This window comes from Ixodes scapularis, unplaced genomic scaffold (genome assembly GCF_016920785.2).
Source record: "Ixodes scapularis isolate PalLabHiFi unplaced genomic scaffold, ASM1692078v2 PGA_scaffold10__122_contigs__length_95168666, whole genome shotgun sequence".
NCBI lineage: Eukaryota > Metazoa > Arthropoda > Arachnida > Ixodida > Ixodidae > Ixodes > Ixodes scapularis.
In genome coordinates, this window is record NW_024609836.1 from 83,734,379 (window position 1) to 83,749,054 (window position 14,676).

At 46.0% G+C, this 14,676-nt stretch overlaps 1 protein-coding gene across 1 annotated transcript in view; it reads right to left on the reverse strand.

The window, feature by feature from the left end:
* LOC8035299 (protein pellino) overlaps positions 1–12,892 on the reverse strand; it is a 61,918-nt gene extending 49,026 nt beyond the window's left edge. The window contains exon 1 of the mRNA XM_029974238.4: positions 12,751–12,892. Coding sequence (XP_029830098.1) covers positions 12,751–12,770 — 20 coding nt within the window. The 5' untranslated portion in view covers positions 12,771–12,892. The remainder of the gene's footprint in view (positions 1–12,750) is intronic.
* Between the last annotated feature and the right edge of the window lie 1,784 nt (positions 12,893–14,676).

Sequence of the window (14,676 nt, forward strand, 5' to 3'; positions counted from 1 at the left end):
ACTCAGCGCGTGTCCTGTGCTTTGCCAACCCCGGCGCGTGGCTGTGATCAACATTGGCGGCATATAATCGGCTCCAGATCACGTGGCAGCTTGTTCTGGCTGCGAGTTGAGGGGGCGAACGCTGCTCGTTGTTCCTTAATTTTTTTTTTTTTTTTTTTTTTGGGGGGGGGGGGGGGACTTTTATTGCGTGGGGTGAAAAACGAACGCGTGTTTCATAGGTCATTAACGTCAGGGATCCGTTTTAAGCGGTATTTGCGCAAAGTACAAAAATGGTTGCATCGCCCTTCGACTCCCGTAAAGCTCTGTCAGATTCGTGTTTTCTTTTCATTAGTGTCAGAAGACATAGATTAGCAGGATTGATGTAAACTATAACCAGGGGTGAGACAGGTGAAACAGGTTTTGGAGCAATTTTTGGAGCAGAAAAATCTGGATTTTGGAGCAGCTTAGGAGCACAAGATTCTTGTTTTGGAGCAGCAGTTTATGCATTTTGGAGCAACTTCGCAGCACAAAAGTCTATACAGTTTGGAGCAGATTAGGAGCAGAAAATGTTAGAGCAGCTTATCATATATTTAAATAATAAAACATCTGATATAAATCACATAAATCAGATTTTTCTTTTTTTAATCGTTATTTTGTCCACCCTGGTTCCAATAAGTCATCAGCGCCGATAAAATAAATAAACGCAAAAGGCAAACGCGAGTTTTATGCACATAGATGAGGACAAAAAAAACAGGCTTGCTGCAAATTCCGGTGGGCATCAGATACCTCAAGCTTATACGAACTGGTGCCAAAGCGCAATTGTAGTGCAAAACTTTTTAAAGCGGTGATTCAAGAGCATGAACAAGGAAGCACGGTTTACTACAAACAGACGCCGATCGGACGCTCGTAGAAAGCACGTGCAGATAGAAAAAAAACTCCCCACAAAAGTGAGTCACAAGGTAAATAGTGAATTCGTAGAAAACCTATGAGCACCACATGCGCGCTAAATACCTGTGTGACCGATTCATTCGATTGCTCACGCACTGGAAGCACGTGTGTGATACTCACGGCGACGTCTATTTTTTTTTTACGAGATTACGGACACGAATGAACAATTACACAATGGAGGCGCTCAATAGCACTTTTAAGAAAAGGTTTACTCTGAAAACGAAAGAAATACTTGCTCATCTAGATAGCCTGTGCTTCGTACCTCCCGCGGCCAGACAGCGAGACCGCGTGACAGCGCACCGTTAGCATGCAGTCACAAATGACAGCGATAAATAGTAGGAAAATCGGGAAAAGACCACGTATCATAGGTAGAAAAGGGTACTACAGCTGAAATCTTCGAATCCGGCGGTTGCTTGCGCCACCCTGTACCCGCGCCGTGTACTTTACTACGAGGAGATTGAATGTTGCCAACCAAGCTCTCGTTTCCCGCTAAATCTAACGTCGCCGCAAACTTTCTTCTTTTTTGTTACTTTGCCGCAGTGTGGCGCAATTTCGACCGATTTCGCGTTTTTGGCGCAACTAGGCGGAGAAAATTGGGTTTGTATCAAAATGGCGCAATTGGCGCAGATGTCACACCCCTGTATAACCATTGAGAAGTCGATGTAGAGTACCAATTTAACTTTAGATTAGGTGTCTACCTTTTGGCTAAGGCGCCGGTTTGGGGACCTGTAGCAGTCTCCGGGGTCAGAAAATGGATAAGATTACATAAATCAGGCAATAATAAATAAACAATTCAAGCATTTCAATACAAAAATTAAAAACAAAAAAAAAAAAAACATGTGAGGTGGTGGATTACATGTATACTTTATTGTTAAATGCACCTAATTATGGCATTACAAACTAATTGTGACCCAGAGAACTCACCTGGCATAAATCAAAGTGCATATATTAACACAGAGAAAAAGACTGAGAATGCTAGATTTGATTATGCGAGTTATGACACAGGTCATAGTTACACAGGCATGAAACAGGGAACTACAAATATAGGGATGCCGCTGATGACAATGCCCCACAAATACTATGGCGAGAGAACCCGCGTTTTGATGCAGATTTTCTCATTCTTTTTTATATCTTCGCGTATCTTCGCGCGTCGCAAAGCCGCCTCCCCCCCCCCCCTCCCCCCCCCCCCTTTTTTTTTTCATGCTTTTTTATTTTTGCTTTTGTAGCAGTGCGCCGCTGGCCCGGGTTTCAAGACCCCTGCTCCAGATAGAGTGGTCAATTGGTACTATACAAAGTATTATCACGTGAAACGAGCAAATAATTAATAAAGCATTCTGGGTTTTCCCTAAAGTATAAATATTTTAACGAGTAGTACGATCAAGGATTGACATCATTTGACGTGAAAAAAAAGGAAACAATTTGTAGCCAAGCAGTCCCGACCGAGCATGCTAACGAAATGGGAACCATGTGCGAACACATTCCTGTGCGAGCAGAAAGAGCAAATTACTCGTGCTTGCTAATCCTCAGTAGTGCGCTTCGAAATGCAACTAAAACTGTTAAAACTACGCTGCGTCAGGAATGTCGGTAAAAATTGGTGCGAAACCCGCGAAACAATGCCGCGGAGGCGGAAACCTGGATTGGATTGTGATGGCCAAAACCCACTGGATCGCCTCAGTTGCCAGGCGAAAACGAAAACTCTTCCAAAAGCCAATTCGTTGGCAGCTTTGTTCGCTTCGGCGCAGTTTGGCGCAATCAATCCGTCCTCATTCTGTCAGTGACTATTGTCGCCGACACTTTAGGAAACGCTGCGAGTCTCGAGCATCTCATTACCGCCCCGCAGCCAATCAGACTGCGGCATCTGCCGATCGGAACACCGGGGAACCAATCACGAAGCGCGAACATGCTGAGTTACGCACTGCGTTTTTTTTACAGCGGAGCTGTTAAGGGCTAGGTTCTCCAGGATCGTGTCCGTGTATGTCGACACAAACCTACCTGGACAGCTACCGCCATCTATAAGCGACGGCGGCAAGCACACAACCAGTGGTTTCCGCCGTCGCTCGTAGATGGCGCCAACCTTTCCAGCTATAATAGAAGAATGGATAGTTGGGCGCGTTGGTGGGAATTCATCGTAGGAAACAGCCCGAAAAACAGACGACGACGACGAAGAAGCACACAGTGTATCGAGTACAGCTCCTCTGGTCTTCCTTCTTCACGAGAGTGGAAAGGCTGAACGATTTTTTTAAAGCTATTTATGACAATATATTGCGTTGCTCATCTTATTCGTCGGTTATCGGGTAATGCAGCAATTGGGTGCAGAGCCAGGGACTACGCCGCAGATTTTCCTGTTTGAACCGAAAAACAACGATAAATGTCCGATGGCGCCAAAAATATAAAACACCGATAAATGTCGGTCAAGCCAAAAAGAGAAAAAGCACCGATCCGTATGTGTCATAGTACAAAATCGGTTAAATCCGAAAAATGCCGTTTTCTGCAATTCTTTATTTTTTTATTTATTTTTTTTTTTTTTTGAGTCGGTTTTTTGTAGAACGGAGCGGAGAGGCTAAAAAAAGCCTCTCCGGTCGTACGCGTCCGGAGAATGTTAAAACGCGGATTACGCGGGTTTGTGTTTTCTTCATAGCAAAACCTTGTAAATCAGCACTTGGTCTGTCCAGTTCAGGTCTTTAATTAATCTATCGTCTTCCTTCTCCTTTTTTTTTTTCTTTTCGCGCTGTTTTTATTGAAGAATTAAGCCTCTCCGGGCGTTAACACCCGCAAATGTGTGAATAAGCCTATATAAGCTTGAACTCCAACGTTCTAATTAAATTTTTGTCGCCGATGATCACCGTTCTTAGCGTCTATCCCAAACAAATGACCGAAATACACCGATATTCAACAAAAAAAAAGAGTAAGTAATAAACACGTAAAAACACCCGTCGATTTATCTCAAATATAAACACCGGAAAACCTACGGAAACGTCCGGAAATGGCCAAATGTTGCCGTCCAACGTCTCGCGTCCCAACCACGTCTAAAAAAAAAGAAGTTAGGGGAGAGTTTGCTCACTTCGCCGACGCAGACAGCGCCGAGGATGTTTGCCGACACCTTTCCGACCAGCGGAAGGAAGATGCCAAGTTGGGAGAAGGCGGCGCGACAAACTTGACAGCCGTCGTCGTCGGCGTCCAAGGGCCGCGAACCGGGCCATAAAAGATTTTGCGAGCCGCAGCGAGGGAGAGGAGGATTTTCGGCGGGCGTGCCACACACGGAAAGCGCAACGGCGGCGACCGGTCCGGTCAAGGGCACCGATCCACAACAAAAGATTACGACAACCCGGAGGGAAGTCCCCGCGGGACAAGGAGAGCGCGAAGAGCGGGCACAAAGTACCCAAACTGGCGCGCTCGTGAAACGAAAGCGCCATCCAAAACAACACCAAATACTTTACTAGTAAAGCTCCTGACAACACGCTCCCGTTACAAAAAAAAAAAAAAAAAAAACATATATATATATATATATATATATATATATATATAGACGCTTTACACACGCGCCAAATTACAGCCGCCATTTCTGACCTTCTCTTGTCTTACCGAGATGCCGAGCAACTGAGGCGGTAGTTGACGATCCTCTACAAAGGCCGATGCTTTAGAAAAGGACCCAGTTGAATCTAATGTGGCAATAACCTGGCCTGCTATGGTAATGATGAAGTGAAATAAACGAAATAAGAGGAAACAAAAACTGAAGGTCAGTTATGGCGGCGTCCATGCACAGCTGCTGCAAAGCGTCTATACCGACGAGTTTTAATGGAGTTTTCAATGTATTCTTTTTGAATACATTAGAAACTATACCTGTTTTCACCTCAAGAAGCATAGGAAAAAAAGTCCGGCTTCTCGCGGATGATTACTAATTTTCACCTTTAGGTGGAGATTTAAGATATATTTATTAGCACTTTAGAGTCGACACAGGTTATCTTATCAAGGAGTACACGTTTCAAACGCCAAAAGCATCGCCTGTGCCTCCGACAACCAAATCTGGCGAGAACTATTTCGCGCGGCGTATGAACAATGCGCAAAACTTACTGTTTTCTTGGGGTGAAAACGGGTATAGATTGAAACGCATTGATAATTTTTGTAAGGTTCGTGCTAGTAATCAAACTACGCGGGTACAAATTGAGGGTGAGGAGGTAACGTCGGTGACGTCAGGCTTGGGGCCTGCAGAGAAATCTGGTGGTAATGAGGAATCCCAGGCGATGCCACATCTATCTGCTTTTCGTTGACCTAATATTTGCAATTTCACCAAAAATCTAAACGTGCGTTTCTTCGCAAAAAGTGTAATAAATGTTGTTTATCCCCCTAAACAGAAAGCGGCACATGGGGTCTTAAAGGAAAGTGTCCTCACCACCCTTAAATCCGCCCCTGAGCAACTCGAGCTCTGGTTGGAACGATTAATGGAGTGACGCTAAGCTAGCTAGGTGCATTTGCGTCTACTCACTCTTCGAAAGCGTTCCAGGAGAGTTTCGGTTTTTTCGGTACGGGAAAATTGGTAGAAACGCAGTTCGGCTATCTCGCGTAGACACACAAACGAGACAACCAACTTCTTGCTGGCCAAACAAAGCCGCCCCCGCAAACGAATTTCCCTTTTGACTTTTGAACAAAGCTGCGTCAAGTCAACCTCGTCCTTCCGTCGATAAGGAGCATTCGGGAGTCTTTTGTCGGTCGCGGGCAATGCCCTCCCGAAGTCAAGCCGCGCGGACAACCACCTCTCTCTCTCTCTCTTTCTCTCAGGAACGAAAAAGGGGATTAGGTATCCAGATTTCTTCCATCATTCAGCGCCGCGGCGGGATGGATTACTCCCCACTGGGCTCCGTTTACAACGCACACTCCCTTCGGCTACAATCACACCTCGGTTAGTAGTCGCGTTTCCGAGCTTCTTGTGCCTGGAAGTGCGTTCCATTAAACGGGGGCCACGAAGGGAACGTCAATGTCCCATTTTGGAAACTAGAGAATTCTAGTAGATCGTTCGGGTACCTCCGATAACGATACGACGATGAAATACCAAACAACAGGCGAGCTGGTGACAACTCATCTTCGAAAAACCTCAAAACAAAGAAAAACTCAAGAAAAAAAAAAACACGCTGGCACGCGAAACGCCATGCTCAATGTCACCTGCAAACTCTTTCTCTCTCTCTCTCTCTGCGTCTGTGCGTGTGTGTGTGTGTGCGCGTGCGCATGTTTAAATGTTTAACACTATTTCCAACCTCGTCATTCGCCGATCCACCTCCGCAGATTGCGGCGGTTGGTTCTCCCAGGCTCCCGGGGTGTGTTGCGGGGAAGTAGGCGCCTCCCATTTCTTAAAAAACTGTAGGTTAGAGTCCTATAGCTCATGACGACCATGAGTGGTATACAGAATACTGCTCTTGGCACGAAACGAACAATGACGTGTATTACCGATTATATGGAACGGCAAATCGAGTCCCAACGACTGCGTCAACGGCCAGTTTGGCGTCGACCAAATTTAAACTTGTCCGGACGCAAAAAGAAAAAGAAACTAAAAAAACAGTTGATAATAACGCCGATTTCCGTTGCGATCTACGTTCGTCCAATCGACTAAAAGAAAAAAGAAAAAAAAAAAAAAGCGCGCGCGCGCTTCTCGTTTTTCACGAAATCTCGAATAACAGCAGGCATTGGCGTGAGAGTGACGTCACCGTGACGTACATATACGCAGAAAACCATGCTTCCTTTTTTTTTCTTTCTTTCTTTCTTTCTTTTATTCGCAAAAACAGCAGCGGTTTTGTTGCAACAGCACTCGTGGAACCTGACACGGAGTGCCGGTCGCGATATCTCCATCGCCGTAATAACGACGAAGTTATAATTGTCATTACGACAAAGCAACTTACTTAATTGTAATGAGAAAAAAAAAAGCATAAAACAAACGCGCGAGTGGCTTTCGAAATGATGAAAACGGCAAGGTGTCGCTTTCCGATGCCCGATGTGTGCCTTCCGTCATGCTTCTGGCTGCGCGTGCATGCTCGAAGCCCACGAGACGCCCGAGCGTTACCGAGGTAGAAACACAGGCAGTTTTTCAGTGAACACACGCATGCAAATAAAACGATAAAAACTTTTTTTTTCTACTTTGTTTACTCTGCATACTGTGTCGTTTGTATGAGCTATACGAGCAGTTTGTGCGCGGATTTAGTTAGGGAGCTACAAATTCTCCCTGTGTGGATCGCGTGCTTTCATTTATCTATGGTTTTTAGACACACACACACACACACACACGCGCCTGGTGAAGATCAAGCGCCCTCACACCAATGGAATCCACACGAACGACAACGACCAGAGGCAAGACCACACTAGGGGACAACTTTCGGTGGAATTTTCAACGGGAAAAAGAGTGCGCGGGCACAGCATGGCCACGGAAAGTTGTCCCCGAGGGCATCGCAGGTGTCGGAAAAGAAAACAAAAAACGGACACAGGAAGAGTCTGCGCACCCTGATTACAACGTTCAAAGAGAGAGCAGGCAGCGAGAGGAAGTGAAACGAATGGAAAATCGTTTTGCAGTGCAGCGAAAGCGATATACCGAAGTAGTGTCTGCGAGTGAGGGCTGAAAAGAGAGGGGGGAGGGGGGGGGGGGGGGGGGGGGGGGGATACCCATCGACCCCGATAAGGACGTCTAGGCAAAACAGGTCCTTCGGGAACATCTTGAGACGCCGCGACGACCTCGAGAGACACTTGGCCTTCGTGGAAAACCTGGTCCCACTGACATCGCATAAGAGAAAAAGCGTATCACTCGGAGGGCCTTTCCGTACTCGATCGAGGAGAAACCAACGCTGCTTGCGCCAACACTCACACACAAAAAACAAAACACAAAAAAAACGTGATTTTGCTGAACGCATACACGCAAGAGCGGACAAAATGAAACAACATGTGTCGTTTTCTGAGTCGTCATTGCGGCGGCGGCGCGCTGCTGTCGGCACTGCGCATGCGCAACAGCTTTATTTCAAGCGAATCTGACAGCCGTCTCGGTGTAAACTTTCAGTCACGTCCAACCAGCGCACTGATCTTCGACTTTGTTAATCGGGTACTCCGGCGTTTTCTTCATGGCCCCCGATTTATCCGAAGTTTCTAAACACACCAACACCACATCGCTGCAATAGTATCCCAAATATATTAGGTGAAACTATTTTTTCTTTCTCGCCAAGTTATTGAACTTACAACTTCGGTCCTCGTCGTATTTTTGAAGCTTAGTCTATAGTGGCAACAACGAAAACGTGATATCAGTGGAAGGCAGAGGTTCACTCTTTGGACTGTAGGAGTTGGGAACAACTGATTACAAGCAGTTTCTCAATGTCAAATGAATGCTTCGGAAACTCGCCACAGTAACCGTGCAGCGGTAGACATCAAATGCTCGACATAGTCCATTTTTTTTAGATTGCCTGCTCGACTGGTGAGCCTGCCTGCCACTGACGATACGGCACTAAAAAGCCCGGGTATATTTGAATCTTGGCTATGGCATCATTTTCTTTTGTCTATTTTACAATAAATATGCCGAATTTCGCGATACTAAATAGCATACCAAAAAGGGTAAAGGTCGGTGATTAAAAAAATATAGATCAACTCATGTTTGGATGGATGGATGGATGAATCCGGCTGAGCCCTTTGGATCGGGCGGTAGCTTACGCCACCTAGCCAAACAAACCGGAGCGCCCCTAGCGGACGCCACCGGCACCGCGCATGCGCGATGGAGTGTGGGCAAGAGGCTCGCCGTCGCCCATAAACAAACCATTGGAATGCGATGTTGTCGACGTAGATGTGTGTCCCCGTGCTTCTTTTTTTTCGCGTTAGAATTGTTGATTCTACGTCTTCCTGGCAATGTCTGACTACTTGAGCGGCCTCAGCGAGATTAACGAGGCTCGTTACACCGCAAAACTTCGCGCGAATAATGTTTAGCGGCCTCAGCGAAATTAACGTCGCGTGAATAATGCGACATGTGGCGAATCATTCCGCGTGGACGTCGCAGAATGGACTTTAAAGGCTGCTTTGCATGATGAGATTCTGCTCGCTATTTTCAGCCATGAAGTCGGTTGGGCTGCAAAAGTGCGAACCGTAGCTGAGATGGTCGATGTCGATAAATCGCAAGCAGAATCGAACCGAGTGAATCAGGCATAACAAGTAGGTGATGGCCACTGGTAACAGATCAACATCCCCTTGCATCTCTACTGTTTGAACCGAGCCTACTAACCCCAACCAAACTTCAAACGTAAAAGTCCTTTGGAACCTCCACTTACTTCTTATCGCAATTAACGGGTCCGCGCTTGTTCTACGGACCCCTGTCGATTGAACAAGCAGACGACAACAAGCAGAAACGTTTGAAAGAGCAGACAACAGTTCGAACGATCAGGCGGCCGTTTGAGCTTGAAGACGCACTGAACGCAGTCCGCAGGTGGTCCGTATGACTTGGTGGTTTTTCCGCGTTCATGTTGGAACAAAACAAATCAATCTGACGACCACAAGTATCCGTGAATTCAACCCAAAGTGCTTCCGGCACAGACAATCGTGGTCCGACGGCGTCTGGTTTTCCTTTTTCATGGCCCCTGTCCAGGTTCTCGGAAGAACAGAGCAGGCGTAAAACACAAGAAACCTGACCTCCAAACCTTTCCCGACTCCTTCGGTACAGCAGCCCCAGCCGCGGCGTTTTGACGAGAAGGAAGGTTTTTGTTTGTTTTCTTCCAAAACACAGGAAAGCACGTCCTGCATGGTGACTTCCGCCCGCAGCCCGAAACCGGAAGTGCGCCCGACGCGCCACCACCGCGCCGTTGAAAAAATCGCCAAAATACCCCCTTATGTATTTATCTTTTTTTCTGGGGGAAGGGGGCCTTTTCAGCTGGTCACAGGAGAACTCGTTTTGTGGACAGGCCATACTGGGAAAGAAAGTTGCTCGGGTCGCCAGAAAACTGGAGTTCCGTCGCGAGACAAAAATCGGCATTCGCACTAGTGGAGGGAAATTAAAATTATATCCGTAGCATCCATTCTAAATATCTTCTTTTTCAAAGCTTTCCCCGGCGAACGTGGACGCTCCTTCCGACGATCGCACCTCCTGAGCAAAACATCTCGACCACCATTCGATATAAATATTCCCAAATAAGAAAGCTTCTCCCACACGCAATATCGCAATCCTACTCATTCAACTTGCGTCTGTAGTTCCTCTGTGAGAAGTTTACAAGGACCGGGAGTAAGACCTCAACTCTTTTTCTCTCGGTTTTCTGCACAACCATAATCATCCTGCGCATCATTTGTCAATAATTTGGTAATGTCAATCAATATTTGGATATCGATATCATTACTAATAATTTGGTAATGATATCGATATCTGAAATACGACTACAGTTTGATAATTTGTTGCGGAAAGAACAAAAGAGGTGATTTTTTTTTATTTTTGTTGAATTGCTAGCACATATGAATGTTTTATTTTTACGACTGATCGGTACTTTGTGTAGTGTTCTGATGGCTATATACTTACTCCAGAACGTTTGTTTTGTTTATTCTAGCCTAGTTTTCTTTTTTCTATCTTTTACTGACGCAAGCAGTTCCTCCTTTCGTAGATCAGCACAATTTGTATCTACTATTTCACGTGATTCTATTCTATTCTATCAGTAAATATGAAACGACGCTGTCGACCTCGGCGATTTAGTTCGCGTTCTACATCATACTGGGGGAGAAACTAAAGAGGATGGCCAAGATAATGAATAAATGAATACTTGCACCCTATTCCCAACGAAACTGCATGCATCTAGGACAGTTTTTTTGTTGTTTTTTTTTTCCCGTTTTTCTTGTTTGCAAAGGTTGTAAGGCGCAAATTAGAGATATGTTACACGACACAGACAAGAAACAATAAAAATAGTCAACTTCTTGAAAACGGCAAACAACCACCTACCGGTTTTTCTCAATTCCCCTACCCCATCCCATGTTTTCGAGAAGAAAAAAAAGATTCTCGAAGAGACAAACACAACAGCGTAAGAAATAGTCAACAAAAAAGAGGCACTGAGCACTTTTCATCATTAGTCGCACGTTTCACCGCGACGGAAAACGGTTCATTTTCGGTAACGAATATACGCACAACGTAAAAAAAAAGAGTGCGCAAAGAGACCGCGCGTGGATATATTTTTTCATGTATTTATGCTTTACTTTACTCTAGAACAACGAATGACGCTATGCTTCACGCTAAAACTAAAAACAAAACAAAAACAAACAAAACATGAAAAGAAACAGGAAATAGCATTCCATCACGATAGACCTCGCATAAACATCACCTTTCGCCGCCAGAAGTTGTTTTCCTGAACAATCCAAAAACAAAACGTAAGCAATAAAAAAAACAAATTCCTCATCGGATAACTCGCGTTCCGGGAGAAAAGTCAGAACAGTTCAGTGCACGTTGCATCCTCACACACGATCTCCGCAGAAAACAAAAAAGAGCAAAATACGCTACAAACAGAACAACAAAAACAACAACAAAAGAACTGGTTCAGCTCGGACCAACTAAAAATGATCGCGAGTTATTTTATCGCCTTGCTTGCAGTCTTTATGGCCTATAAAGACTGCGAACGTATCATTCTTATTATTAAAATCGTCGGAAAACGGTTACTGAAGGACGCCCAGTGAGTATATTGTTCAGAGTCTTCACGAGGGATCGAGACCTTTGTGCCACATAAACTTCGGACACTTTGAGCTGCCTGGCTTCGGCAGCTGGCAGCAAAAATAAATAAATAACGCGCACAATGGAGTGAACATATGTCCAAGGTACAAACGTGTTTTTGTTTTGTTTTTTTTTCTTTGGGGATAGCGCACGAAACGACGTGGGCATATCATGTCGTAAAAACTAGGACGGCAAAGCCCGTGAAACCGCGTCTGTCGAACACTGCATCGGTAATGAAACGTCGCAGTTCAAACGAAAAGAAAGAAAATTTTATCGGGAACTTTTGACCCACCGTGGTCACGGCGGCGTGGAGGAAGGAACCACCGGAACGTCAATCAAAAGTTTTCGATGAATGAGCGGCGTTGCAAAGCCCCACGCGTGCACACGCACGCACAGACGTGCTGTAACTCGACGACTCAACAATGCACAGAGTCTTGACGGGTCATCTTCCAACGCGCGGAGGCGGCGCTAAACTATGATCCTAGTCGGAATGGTTTGAAAGAGCGCTACGATCGAGAGATTTCATAAGTGGTCTATGCCGACCACTTTATCAGCGACGACGCTGACACAGCTCGAATTGCAGCGGGAACGTAGCGTTGTGCGTTGTCCAGAAACCGACGGGTGGGAGGTAGATGTGGTGTGAAAGCCGTCGTTAATATATAACGTCGTTCCTCCGAGATTTTGTAGGACTCGGCGTCGAATAATGCAGTGGCTGGTCTCAAACCAAACCGAGAGTCCGCGGTCTGAACGAAAAACAAAACAAACAACAAAAAAGAAACGGCGAACAATGTTCCCTCGAGTCGCTCCGTTCTGCGTCCTTCGTCGCGGAGATATCGTGGTCGTTTGAGGACGCGGGCACGAGAGATTAACTGTATCCCACAAAATATATAAAAACGTGGGACCGAAAAAAATAGAAATCCGCTCGTAATCTCTAAATCTGCGAGCACAGATCACCGGAAAAACGCCGAAGCGTTTTGTGTGCGAGCGCTGTATTCGGTGTGCTGTCGATCGGCTGACACGAGCTGTGCAGCATCGCTGCCGAGACAGATGGGGCGGGCGTCCCGTGAGGTCCTAAGCCAGCTTTAATTGACTGCTAAAGCGTTATTTGAATAAGTGATAAGGAGTTTCGATGCACTTACAGCTTTTGGTTGTCAGGCATCAGGCATCAACACCACACACAACTTTCTGCGTCCGCTTGAGGCAAGTGGCGCCCCCTGGATTCCATGAAAGCCGGAAACGACTGTTGCCGAAGGTGCCGGAGGCGCGTTCGTTACATCAGATTCCGACTTTGGGTGTGACGTCGGGAGCTTCATTTTTGCGGTTTGTGAGAAGTCAAGACGGTGCCAACGAATAGCGGCAAAAGAGGGTTAGAGCGAAAACTCGAGAGTTTATGCATGCTTTTGCGTCACTACAGAGCGGGACGGCCGGACTAGGCTCACGCTATGCTAGATTTCGCGAGCGAGCGCGAATCAAGTCTGGCCGTGACTACACAAACCACTAGTAGATGGCGCCACCTCACCAGGCTCCTTACTCTAGAGAGCCTAGATTGAATAGAGGCTCCATCACAAACCATGGGGATCGTTTGCAGTTTAATGGCGGACACCTCTTGTGGCAATCGCTCGCAGGTGCGCATGCGCTCCGTTTTCGCTCGGCGTGAAGGAAAGCAGGAGGAAAAGCAGGGACGTTTGCAGACAATGAACACTTTTGTCACCTCCTCGCAGGTCGCATTGCAAAATGCGTTGCATAAACCACGTGACCCCGATTGAGCAGTTGGAAATTCTCTGTAATTAGTGCTCTCTACGCTCTACTGGAGAGCCTCTATTACAGAGAGTGCCAAACTGCTTGATCGGGGTCACGTGATTTTCGGGCCGCGTAGCCGCGTTCGCAATACAAGCTGCCAAGCTGCGAGGAGGTGAAGAAGGCGTTTGCCAAGATGCGAGGTGGTGAACAAGGCGTTTGCCACGCAACAACATAGCGCGTGCGCACTTGCAACCAATCGGCGCGGGAGGCGTTCGCCACTATAATGCAAAAGCTCCCCAAGGTTTGAGATGGATCCTCTCTAGAATCTAGGCTCTTTATAATCTCTACTGCTCTACACCTGCGCGACAAAAATACCTTGCCGCGCTTGGCACGAGCCATAGAGTTATTATAATGTACGTATATTATAATAACTCTATGGCGCGACCGAAACGTTTCCTCTCAGTAGTTACCCGACCGGCGGATAGAGGACGCTAACGTGGTCGCCGCCATTCTTTAATTTGGTTGGTTTCGTTCTCGGAGCACTCGCGCCTTTTTTCGTGTCTTATGACATTCTCGCTTACTTTAGTGATACAAACGTGTCCGTTATAGCACACAACCAGTAAAAAAGTGTTAGTGAGCTAGTTAGAAAACTACTTCGCGGTTTTCAAAGTGCTTTGCTGCTCCTTACTCCGACGCTCCGACTCCGCGCGCAGCAACTAGATTCAGCCACATACAAAGAGAAAGCTTCTGCCGCCATGGCAAAGAACGTCATTGACGTGGACGCAAAAAGAAACAAAAATATTGAACAAGCAGTTCTAAAGCTCCTTGATAATAACGACCTGAACAGTCTCTGCACAAAAATAAGAAAAACAAAAAAAAAACTGCAAGTTTTTTTTTTTTTTTTTTTGTGAAAATTTACAACCGTTTCAGGCCATTGTGTCGGAAAAAGAGACCAGGCAAGTCCATCTGTCGACGTTCCTATCCAATCGCATATCCTTGATACAATCAGATGATCCATACAAAATAAAGAATTCGGAACAATAAATTACATATATTCAAGGAAATGGAGCCGGTGTCATATCTGGATTTTCAATAGACATTCAAGACATGTACTATTCGATTCCGCACACAAACCTTATGGCGATTCTCCGCTCTGCCATTGAGAAGCAAGGCACCAGAGCTTTTCAGAACGCCGCAGGAATAAATGTAGACACCTTTTTAGAACTAATAGGTATATATCTAAACGCGACTGTGGTAGTATATCAAGACCAACAAATGGTGCATAAAAGCGGTGTATGTATTGGATCTCGGGTGGTGCCCCACCT